Source organism: Trichosurus vulpecula, chromosome 2, assembly GCF_011100635.1.
Source record: "Trichosurus vulpecula isolate mTriVul1 chromosome 2, mTriVul1.pri, whole genome shotgun sequence".
In the NCBI taxonomy this organism is placed as follows: domain Eukaryota; kingdom Metazoa; phylum Chordata; class Mammalia; order Diprotodontia; family Phalangeridae; genus Trichosurus; species Trichosurus vulpecula.
The window spans coordinates 38,551,278-38,563,451 of record NC_050574.1 but is presented as its reverse complement, the minus strand read 5'-3'; the positions used below and the strand labels follow the sequence as shown (position 1 = coordinate 38,563,451).

Here is a 12,174-nt window from a genome sequence, read left to right as displayed (position 1 = left end):
GTAGCATTCTATCCTCTGTGCCGCCTAATGCTTTGTCTTTACAACTAGAGTATCTCCTCTTCTTTACAAAGAGTCTGAGAGGGCACAGCTTTCCCTTTCATAGTAGAGGTGGAGAATTAGAATGTCTGTCTGTTCCTCCAACATAGTTCCTTGGATCAGTTTGTGGGCCTTCATTCATTTACTAAGCAGCCGTTTATTATGTACACATTGTATGCAGACTCCTGTGTTTAGCACTGGGGGATACACAGATGAAGACAGTCTCATGCTTGTGTGGCCACCTCACACCAGCCTATGTTGACTTAGAAAATCACAAGTGACTGTTATCATTGTTGTGTTGTATATTCTCTTATTCATCTTGTTAGACATTTCCCAGTGACTTTTTAATCTAGTTCAGCTGTGAGTTAGAAACCTCTGATATGGAATATAGTACAAATACTACCAGAGTCTTACTCAGATTGGTTCAAAGTGGGAACCTCTTCTCTAGTGAGACGTGGTGCATAGCATCTCCCTTTCCAGCCTGCCCCGCCTTCTGTCCCAGTTTACCCATCTTCTTTTCCCTTCCTGGCTGGATGTGAAACTTGCATCCCCACTGTGTGTCACAATGAGCCAGGAATCCCTCCTCTGCTCTGACCCTGAGGCCCACTACACTCTTCATAGTGATGTTGGGCTGCTCCTCCTGGCAGACATCCCAAGGTATGTTAAGGAATCTGAGGCCTTGCTATTGGCTTTTTTTAAAAATTCAATTTTGTTTAATTTTCAGGTTTGAATTCTCTCCCTCCCACCTTCTCTCCCCTTCCCTATCCTTCCAACTCCCCCAGTGAGAAAGCAAGAAAAACTAAAACCTGTTACAGACATGTCTAGTCAAGCAAAACAGATTCCCTCCTTGGTCACACGGAAACAAAATCATGCGCCTTCCCCTTCACTTTTGAGCCCATCACTTCTGCTTTTGGAGCTGTGTAGCATGTCATCCCTGACCGCTGGCATTGTGGTCGAGCGCTGTGTTGATCAGAGGCCCTAAGTCTTCCAAAGTTATTTTAAAGTCTTTACAATATTGTCGTTATTGTAGAAATTGTTCTCCTGGTTCTGCACACTTCATTTCCTATCAGCTTGTGTAATTCTTGTCAGGTTTCTCTGAAATTATCCCTTTCATCATTTCACAAACAGTATTCCATCACTTAGGTATACCATGACTCGTTCAGCCATTCCCCAATTTACAGGTACCCGCCCCCCTTGCTATAAATGTTTTTTATACACATGGGTCCTTTTCCTCTTTCTTTTAATCTCTTTGGGGCATAGCCCTGGAAGTGGTATTGCTAGGTTAAAGGGTGTGTACGGTTTTTTGGGAAGAGTGCCAGGGCTTTCTAGAATGGCTGAACCAGTCCACAGGTCCCCCAACAGTGCATTAGTGCATCTGTGTTCCCACAAGCCCTCCAGCATTTGTCATTTTCCATTTTCACCAGCTTTGCCAATCTGATGGGGGTAAATTGTAATCTGAGTTGTCTTCATTTGCATTTCTCCAATTATTAGTGCTTTAGAGCATTTTTCATATGGCTGTTGATATGATTTCTTCCTCTGAAAACTGTTCATATTCTTGTTCAATTATCACTTGTAGAGTTTTCCATTGGCTTTGTAACTATAGTCTTAGGACTATTATTGGGTCTTTACATCTGCTTTGTAGCCAAATTTTCCTACGTGTTGTTTTCCCCAATTAGACTGAGTCCAAAGACTGGTTTATTTTCTGTTTGCGTTCTCTGCACGTAGCACGATGTTTGACCCATAGCAAGCACTCAATAAATACTTTGATTCATTTACAATTTCTCTGACATCCATTTTTTTTTACATTTTTTTGAGGGGGGAAGGCAGGGCAATTGGGGTTAAGTGACTTGGCCAAGGTCACACAGCTAGTAAGTGTGTCAACTGTCTGAGACTGGATTTGAACACAGGTCCTCCTGACTCCAGGGCCGGTGCTCTACTCACTGTGCCACCTACCTGCCCCTGACATTCATTCTTTTCACCCGAATATAAGCTTTTGTGTTACTACTCATCTCTATTAGAATAGTCTTATAACAGGCTGTCTTTACCCCCCTGCCCCATTCACTTTTTTCCTTTATAGTACTGCTAGATTAATTTTACTTGAATGTATCTCTGATCATGTCACTCCTTTGCTCAGCAATCTTCAGTGATTTTCTATCAGCTGTGTAAAATACAAACTCCTTTTTCTGGCATTCAAGGCCCTCCTTTATCTGGTTCTAGCCTCCCTTCCCACCTTAACTTAATGCTCCCCTCCAAACATTCTGTGTTCTACATAAACCTGCTTTGTGGTCTCCCACCTATGTGCTTTTGATCATGCTATGCCCTACACCGGAACCATATTCCTTCCCCTATTTCCCAGTTGAATCCTACCCAACCCCCCACCTAACAGAATAATAATTTTTTCCCTTCAAGAAAAAAAAGGCCTTAGATAATACTTTGGTTTTTAATTCCCTGATGCACTTATCTGTGTCTTACAACCTTACTAGATTATAGCCCAGCTCTCAGATAGAATAAGGCTGTATCTTATTTAATGTCATCTCTACCCTAGCTCTGTACACAATATTAACTTCATAACTAGTTGCTGATTGAATGAATTTATGGCATGTAAGTCTTGACCACCTTGATTTCTCCAAGGTAGTGACAGTGAAACCCAGGCTGTTGAGGTTATAATAAGCTAGAACAGTGTCATGTATAGTCCTAGTGACAGGCTGTGTATGTGTCAGCTCTGTGAGGACCAGCCCACCTGGGGTATGGAGTAAGCCATTGTAAGAATACTTACCACTGAGTGATGCATGTCTTGGCCATTATAGCATGTGAAACAGGATTGTAATACCCGGCTCTTGAAAGCTGGCTCTCTTAGGTTTTTTAGTTCTGCTCCAAGACTTAAAGATGCTAAAGGATGAAGAACTCTGGGTAAGAAGGCCTTCATGTATTTACAAGCAAGTCTCTTTCTCTCTTTAGGCCTTGGTTTTTCTGTTTGTAAGATGTCCCCCCTCTTTTGCTGAGCTGCTTCTCAGTCCCAAAAGTCTGATTCTCTGAGTTGGTGCCCACTTGGTGACTGTGGGCTTACCCTCATTGTCTTCATGTTTGCCAGCTGCATTGACTGTTGCAGACAAAGAAATAGCTTTTCTCTTTGATGAGTTCTGGTATCAACACTTGTTCACATAGGAAGTTTTAAAGAATAACAGCCTAAACAGGAAGTGATCTGTTCCAACAAGGCAGGGATCCGACAATGCAGAAAGTGGTGAAGGGAATGTAGGTTAGAAGCAGAGAGTTGAATGTGTAGCTCTGGATGTCACAGATTCTGATTCCAGCTTTGCCATTTAATAGAATTTTAACTTTAGAGAAATTCCTATCTTTCCCCAACCCCAACTCCTCTCATTTTTTTTCTTCTACGAAATATGATGGAGGATGTAAGTGGTTCCACCTTATTAGGTTGTAAATTTGTTGAGAGCAAGGTCTGTATCATGTCTATCTATCCTCAGCCTCTAGCACAATGCCTGCCATAGTGGATTCTCTCACTGAGTAGGACCTTAGAGATCCCCTAGGACTAGGTAATGAGGGAACTAAAGACCCTGAGAGACTGAATGACTTGCCCAGGATTACGTAGCAGGAATCCAAACCTGGGTATTCTGATTTCAAATCTCTTGTTCTTTTCGCATCCTGAGGTGTCTCGTGTATCGTCCCTCCCCACCCCCCAGTCTTAAGGTGAACTGGCACATACTGACTCTTCTCAATGATTTCCCTCCTTTTAGCAAATTGAATTGTCAGAAGAGGGGAAGGCTTCAGTTCTACCTCTTAGGATCATAGTACAAGACTTCTTTTCTTATTGTCAGTCAGTTTTCAGTTTGAGATGGCTTTTAACCAGATTTGTTGTCCAGCTGTTTCAGTCATGTCCAACTCTCTGTGACCCCATTTGGGGTTTTCTTGGCAAAGGTACAAAGAATGCTTTGCCATTTCCTTCTCCAACTCATTTTACAGAGGAGGAGACTGAGGCAAACAGGGTTAAGTGATTTGTTCAGGGTCACGCAGCTAGTGAGTGTCTGAGGTCAAATTTGAACTCAGGAATGACCTTGAAACAGCTTTGCAAAAGAATTTTCTGGAGACTCTTGTGCTAAGTGGTTTAATTTAAAAAAGCAAATGTAAGATTTGTATGTAAGAAATGCATGCAATGAATGTAAGGAAATGTATGTAAGAATGTAAATACAATAGCCCCTTTAGCTATATTTGTTTTTCCATTTTTAAAAGTGATCAGGTTTGTGTGTCATGACTTGCTCTTTATAAAGCCATTGACTGGCCATGACTTCATTGTCCTCAAGGCCAGTGTTCACTGATTCTATATCAGTTTTGCATCCACTTCTTTACAAATTGTAAACATCAGGTTTAACAAATGGCAACCTGATTTCATATTTCCTTATTTTATATTTTTACATTTTGATTCTCTCCAATAGAAAAGAAGAGTATTGAGGCAAGGAACAAATATTCACAACCAACACAGTCAGAATTCAAATAGAGCAGTCATTTGTTTTCAAAAGGAAACACATCTGCTTTTTTCTTAACTCCAGATGTCGAACATCTATGAGATTTCTTTGTGATAGCACCATATTTTTCCAACCATCCTGTGTCAGTGGCTAGTTTCCAGAGTATATATTTTCTTTTATTTCTAGGTAGAATTATCTCAAAAGTTCTACACCTCTTAAGAATTTGAGTCATCTTTAATGATAGCTCCTGGAGTATAGGGAGGATCAAGTGAGTTAATATTTGCAAAGTGCTTTGCAAAACTTTAAAGCACCATATAAATGCTAGTTAGTATTATCTTTACCTTTAAAATTAATTTATTTTTTCATTTTAGAAACATTTACTTCTCTCTCCCATCTTCCTCCCCTACTAGAAAAAAAAGCCACAAAACTGAAACCCTTATATACATCGTCAAACAAAACAAACCCACTTGTCCTTGTTCAAAAATGTATGTTTCATCTGGCGTCTCAGGTCCATCTGTAACAGCAGTGTTGCAGCTGCTGTAGAGGTATAAGAACAATAACACGGGTGCGTAGGTTTTTTGATCTGCTTTTCTAAAAGAAAGCAACTTTTAAGGGGTCAGCAGTCTTACTTTTAATTATATTCACTAGTTCAGGGGAAAGGTGGTCAGCACCCTGAACCTGGAGAAAATACAAGCAGAGAAATCAGCACAAAGATCCAACTGTCTGAACAAAGTAATACAACCACCTACACACACCATCGGATCTGAGTAGTAGGGAGGATCTTAACAAACAGCTACTCAGAGTCCTATCCAGGTCCTTCTCATGGGCAAGCCCCCCAAAGCAAAATCTCACCTCAGAATATATTTACACTTCTGTCTAATAGGCCCAGAGCCAGAAAGCATCACAGTCCTCATGACTCAGTGCCCAGTTAGCTTAGTACTGACAGGTGTGAAAGCCTTCCTACAAACAAGCCTCCTGTAACAAGCCTCCCCCTAAGCATGCTAGCTCCTTCTTAGGCAAGTTCCTCCCCCCATGGGCTCTGTGCGACTCAGCTGTGATTGAACACACGTGGTCACATAGGCCTATTAATGGATGGCGAAGATCTTCCTATTCCATCAGCATTATACCATCACTTCTTTGTTAGGCAGTTAACAGTTTTTCATTGCTGACGTTTTGGAATTGTGATTTGTTCTTGCCTTGATCGGAGTTGTTTAGTCTTTCAAAGTTGTTTGTCTTTACAGAGTTGTATAAATTGCTCTCCCAGTTCTACTTACTTTGTCATCTGCGTCAGTACATACAAATCTTCCCTGGTTTTTCTGAAATCATTCTATTCATTAGAACAATCTTAAAACTCTCTTCAAGCTTGTTAAATGGCTCAAAGATTGGTGACTATACTCTAACAGGGGTGGGAAACTTGTGTCCTCAAGGCCACATTTTACAGAACAAATCCTTTTATTAAGGAGATTTGTTCTGTGAAGTTTGGATTCAGTCAAAGGGCTGCACTTGAGGACCTAGAGGGCCGCATGTAGCCTTGAGGCCCCAGGTTTCCCAACCCTAGTCTAACTACTTTCCTTATTATTTAAGATGAAAATTTAATAGAATGGTGTTTATTTTTTCAACTTAATTTTGCTTTCAATTTGGACAAACTGTCACTTTCCTTATTAACTGCTTGCTTCTGATAATTTTACCTTTGCAGGTAGACCAGGGGTATGAATAGAATCTTGAATGGAGTAGTTTAGGACAGAAAGTTGGAGGCATTATGGGGCATGGGGGCAAGAGAGAGAGTGCCTCAGGCAGTGACTGGGGATTCTGTAGGGCTGCAACTAATGAGCATGTTTAGGAGAATCAAAGATGTGAGGCTGATGTATCATGGTTCAGAGAACATGTGATGAGATACAGAGAGGAAGGAAGCTTTGGTATGGGCATTCCTGGCTTTCTCCCTACTGGCTTTCTCCCTACTGGCTTTCTCCCTGCATCTTCAGTTTTATTGATTTCGAAGGGTTTTGGTGGCCAGTAGACTCCCTGTGTACCTTAACAGTAAGCCAACCCACTTCTCAGAAAACAGATGCAATCATTACTGAAGGCATAAGACATTCGAGGTCAATTTTCAAGATATCATGAAGAGGGAGAAATTCCAAAAGAATGAAAAAGTACACTTTACAGATGGTACTGTTAATTTTTAACAGGCAACCACGAAGCCATCAGCAGTACCCAACCCATATGCCGATTTCAAATGTCTCTGTAAAATCTCTGTGAGTATATAGCCTATGGACATAGAGGGTATCCAGATGAAAATATAAAAATGGAACCAGGAGGAAAGCAAGTGGTTTTCTACAGTAAATTACATCTTCACAGTCATACAACTAAATCAGAAGCATACAGAATATAAAATAAGGCCATCTGTAATTGATTAGTCACAAAAAAAGCTCCTCACAGCAAAAGTAGAGGCCTAAAGACCTCTCAGGTGCCCCTGTAACATTTGTTAAGATTGTACAGAATTGCATGACAGGTGCACCACAGAGATAATTTTGTTAATCCATACAGTGAGTATCAGTTTCAAACTAGGCATCATATAGGGAGACAGAAGCCTGAAGGTGCTCATCAGTAACATGGATGATGTGCCATGCCAAATCCCAATTGAAAAGGGGTTGCCTTCTGTCGGTGGAGAGTTATGCCAGAGTTTCCAGCGAATCCGCAGCTACTACAAAGGCTTCACAGTAAGATCATGGCTCCTTAAAAGACATTAGCCTAACTGTTACCCAGGTGAAACAAGATGGAGGATGAGTAAGGAGCCTCAGGTTTGGGCCTTATCAGGAGAAGCTGAAGGAGCTGAGAAATTCTAGACTGAAGAAGACAAGACTCAGCTGGAGCATGATCTTTCTCCACATACATGTATTAGACTTCTTTTGTTATAGCAAAAGCTATAGAGACACAAAATGAGCATTGACTTCCTTACAGATAAAATGGTACAGAAATAGAAGAGGCTGTCTTGGGCACCCTTGGGTTCCTCTTCGGAAAGACTGGATGACAATTCATACATGGTAGAGGAGTTTCTTGTTCATGTATTAGGTGGTTTAGAGAGCTTCTGGGATCACTTCCAACTCAGATTATGTGAAAAAGTCTTATCAGTGAAATTCTGGTAGGCACCCAAATATGAATCCCGTTGAGCAACTCCATTTTCTGTGTGGTTGCCTGGTGTACTCAGAGCTAGTCGATGCCAATAGATACAGTAGTCTGATATGTCACCTAATTTTTGTCAATTTCCTTTTTTGGGGGGGGGGGGGTGCAGGGCAATTGGGGTTAAGTGACTTGCCCAAGGTCACACAGCTAGTACATGTGTCAAGTGTCTGAGGTGGAATTTGAACTCAGGTCCTCCTGACTCCAGGGCCAATGCTCTACTCACTGCGCCACCTAGCTGCCCCCATTTTTGTCAATTTCCATGCCTGTTCAGAGCTGAAAAAATATAAATTTTCTAAGCGTTGCAGAACATGACGTGTAGCTACACAGATGAAAAGTATTCATTCATGCTACCTCTTTGAGGGCAGAGATAATGCCTTATTTTTCAGATTCTCTTGTAGTACTTGGCACAGCATAGGCTTCATGGGGTGGTGATAGAGGGAGGAGGGATTGAGCTAACTTAATTGAAATCTGGTGTCCCAAGTAAAGGAGGTGAAACCCCCTGTTCTCTTCCTGGTCAGACCACAGCTGAAGAGCTGGGTTGGGGGAAAGGCAGGCTGCATTTTGGGGAAAGGTGTTGATTGGAGTGCATTCAGAGAGGGGCTAGCAGAGTGGGGAGGAAACTCAGAGCCATGTCATTCACAGTCAAGTGACAGAACTGGAGATGGTTAGCCTGGAGAAGAGAAGACTTAGAGAATACAGACATGTTTGCCATCATCAAATATTTGAAGGGTTGTCATATGGAAAAAGGATCACACTTATTCCACTTGACCTTCAAAGTTGGATATGGAGCCATTGGATCTAGAGAGGGAAATTTGAACTTACTGAGAGGAGGATTTCCTGCTGGTATTCTATACATAGCAGGCAGGTAGTAAATGTTTTTCAGGTTGACTTAATGACCAAATTGGATGTAACCAAGTTCAGGGGTAATGACCACCTGTCCAGAATGTTTTAGAACGGAACCCTGCTTATTCTGATAGAATGTGTACTCCTAAAGAACAGAGACTATTTTTCATCTCCTTCTCTGTATCAGGTCCTAGTATAGTGTTTTTAACATAGTAAGCTCTTAATGAATGCTTGGTAATTGATTGATTATGCTAGACAACCTTGGAGATCCCTTCCACTTCTTAGAATATAGGATTCTGTAAATCGAATGGTGCTTAAAATTGTGGGGGAGAGTGTTGTTCATACTATTTGGGAATAAATATCGAGCACATAAAATACGTAGGAAACCACAGTGGTTGAAGAATGAACAGAGAATCTTTCCCATTTTCTCTATTTCCAGTGGTAAACTTTCCTTTGGCAGTGCTTTCAGTTAAGTTTGCCTGCCTTTTGAGAAGCTATACATTTACTTGGCATTTGATAAAAGAAGGAAACAGTTTGTTTTCAATTTTGTTCTTTATCTTTTAAGATAGAAAACTTTTCTAAAGTTATAGTACCCATTATCTGTGTGGGTGGCTTGGAAAACTTCCTGTTTACTACTTCACTGAATCTTTTGATAAAGAAGGGAGATAGTAATCACATTGTCACTACCCGTGGGGAATTGGCCTCTGTGGTGCCAAGCTTTTGCCAGTGTTAAGACTTGAGCATTTTCCCAGAGTTTACTTTAGCCAGACCTGAACACTGGGGGAAATGAGAGTCAGGGAAGGAACAAGTTAACGTGTTTGTCTGGTTTAGTATCTCTGCATCATCTTCATTGTTCTCTGTCTTATTATGGACAGAGATTTTTGCAGATTGTTTTTAACTTGATCAACATTAACATCTGCTGTATGCAGAGAGTACTTGTGCCATGGCCCACATTCTTGGGGCGATTACAATTGAGTAGGCGTGATAGGCCATGTAGCAGATGCAGAGGTGTGCACAAACAGTGCTCTTTGCTGGCTAAGGAAGATCACTGTCCAAAGGCAGAGATGGACAGGAGGCCATGCCTGCCTCAGACAAGAGCAGGAGCATAAACACAGCACCAGGAGGGCTTGGCAGGGGGTCAGAGAAAAGGGCCTGGTCTTGTTTGGCCAGCTTAGAGCCCCACAGTGGGAAATTGGATACAAGGGGGCCCACTGCAAGGCCTGGGGTTTTACAGTTTTCAATATTCACCGTGCTCTTGTTTTCTTCCACAACAGAAACCAAAGCCTAAACCCCGGCCATCTATCACTAAGACGACGTGGGAAAGTAACTATTTTGGGGTTCCTTTAAACACCGTAGTAACTCCAGAGAAGCCTATTCCCATTTTTATTGAGAGATGCATCGAATACATTGAAGCAACAGGTAAGAGCATTAACTTGGTCTTAATCACAGTGGTAAAGAAAGGATCCTTGAGGAACAGCTACCGATGTCATAAGGTATTTACCAGGTCTGTGAGTTCTCTGCTCTGTCGTGCTGTGAACTGTTCCCTAGCTTCCCAGTTTGCTGGTGGTGAGGGTCTACAAGTCAGACAGGGCCAGCAGATGGGAGATGCCAAGGGCTAAGGAGGGCCATCTCCAGGCCATACTCGTGACCCTTGTAAACACTTCGATTGCCCCAGTCCTTCATCTCTTGTCATTCCAGCTGTGTGAGCTCCCAGCTCTCTAATTCAGGAATTTTCTCAACTTCACATCCAAGGAAGTGGAGAAGATGGTTAGAGGACTGGGGACAGACGTTACTGGGGAAGCCAGAAGAGTCTAGCTAGGGTCCCTGCTGGAGCTGCCACTGCTCTCTGCCTGTACTGGGCAAGGGCCAGGCCTGCCTACTTCTCCTACTGTCTAGCCTTCACAAGAACACTGCCTGGACCCCTTCCTGGGGCTGGGGAGGTATTCTCAACTCGAGAGGTTGCCACACACCTCCTGTGGGCCCCAGCTGGCCTCACCCAACAGAACTCCACCCTCATGATCTTTCCAGGTCACCACCCCTCCACCTTTCCTATCTTCACTCCTTAAAGAACTAACTTAAATCTACACTTTTTTATTCTTGAATCCCTCACTTTCTGGTCTTTTCATCATTCACACCTTGCCAATTCCCTACCATGGACTATCTCCTTCTCTTGCTCCTGTTCACATGCTACTGGATGGAGCTGGAAGAATTATGCTAGTTGGATCCACTAGAGATTTCTGTTCTCCCACCTTATTTGGGTCCTTCACTACCCTAAGTGCTGGGCCTGGAGTCAGGAAGACCCGAGTTCAAATCCAGCCTCAGACACATGATAGCTATGTGGTCCTGGGCAAGTCACTTTATCTCCGCCTCAGTTTTCTTAACTACAAAATGAAGATAAAACTAATCCCTGCCTCCCAAGGTTGTTGTGAGGATCAAATTAGATAATTATAAAGCATTTGGCACATAGTAGATGCTATAAATGCTTGTTATCTTCCTTTCTCAGCTACATGTATCCTTCAGAAAGCCATCTACATCTGATACTTCCATTTCTTTTCCTTAAAAAAAAAACTCCACAACACCACTTTTGAAAAAAAATTCCTTTTGCCTTTATACATGCCATAGACATCCCCCAGTCCTTTCAGGTGGAATCTTAACTTGTTTAAAAAAATTTTTTTTAAACAAAACTAATTATTATTGATGGTGATTACATGTAACAGTATGCACAGTGTACTGTCCTGTTCTACTATACTGTTCTACTCCCACTTTCTTTCTATCTCCAATAATAAAGAGCCAAAACAGAGGGGGTGGGGAATAAGTTCAGTGAAACTAATCAGTATCTTAAAAAGTCTGACGTTCTCTGTCAAGTTTGACCTCTGGGCTTTCCCACCTTGCTGAGGAAATGGGGCAGGTGTGTTCTTAGCTCTTCTTTAAGTCTATGTTTGATCATAATAATTTGCACCATCCAGTTGTGATTGCTTTGGTTTTTCTCCTCCCTCCTTCACTCTCCTTGTCCTTACAAGAAAACTGAGGCCCAGGGCAGGTAAGTCGTCCCCTCTTCGCACCCCCTTATCTGAGCTCAGAGAGTGAGTGCCAGAGGCAGTGTTGGAACCCAGTTTCTGTGTCCTCAGACCTGGTGCCCAGCTTCTGTGATCATCTCCCAGCACAGCTGTGCTGGGCTCTCTGGTTTCTTAGTTCTGGCATTCTGGACTTGTAGTTTCTGTCAGCTGTGACATTTGGGGTTCTAAGTCCCTTCTGCCTGAAATGCTCCCTGATTCCTTTGAAAAGTATCGATATTGATGCCTTTTGTTTCTCCACATCCCCTTCATCCCCTCCTCTGGAAAGCTATCCCTTGTCACAGAGTATGATGGAGGAAAAGCAGCAGTGCACCAGCCTATCAGCCAAGCCATGCTTCTTGGTCTGCTTCACCTGTCATGGCACACAAGATTCCAAATTGCTTTCCAAAATGATTTTAGCAGTTCTCAGCTCCACCAACAGTGAATCAGTGGGCCTGTTTTTTAACCTCCCTTCTAACGTTGACTGTTGCCATTTTTTGTCATCTTTGCCCATTTTCAGGGTGTGAGGTGAAACCTCCGACTTGTCTTGATGTGCATTTCTCTTTTGATTAGTGATTTGCAGC

General features: G+C 42.3%; 1 protein-coding gene across 1 annotated transcript in view; it reads left to right on the top strand.

The window, feature by feature from the left end:
- ARHGAP35 (Rho GTPase activating protein 35) overlaps positions 1-12,174 on the top strand; it is a 160,580-nt gene that overhangs the window by 89,363 nt on the left and 59,043 nt on the right. Inside the window, exon 3 of the mRNA XM_036746981.1 lies at positions 9,812-9,956. Within this exon, the coding sequence (XP_036602876.1) occupies positions 9,812-9,956 (145 nt within the window). The remainder of the gene's footprint in view (positions 1-9,811; positions 9,957-12,174) is intronic.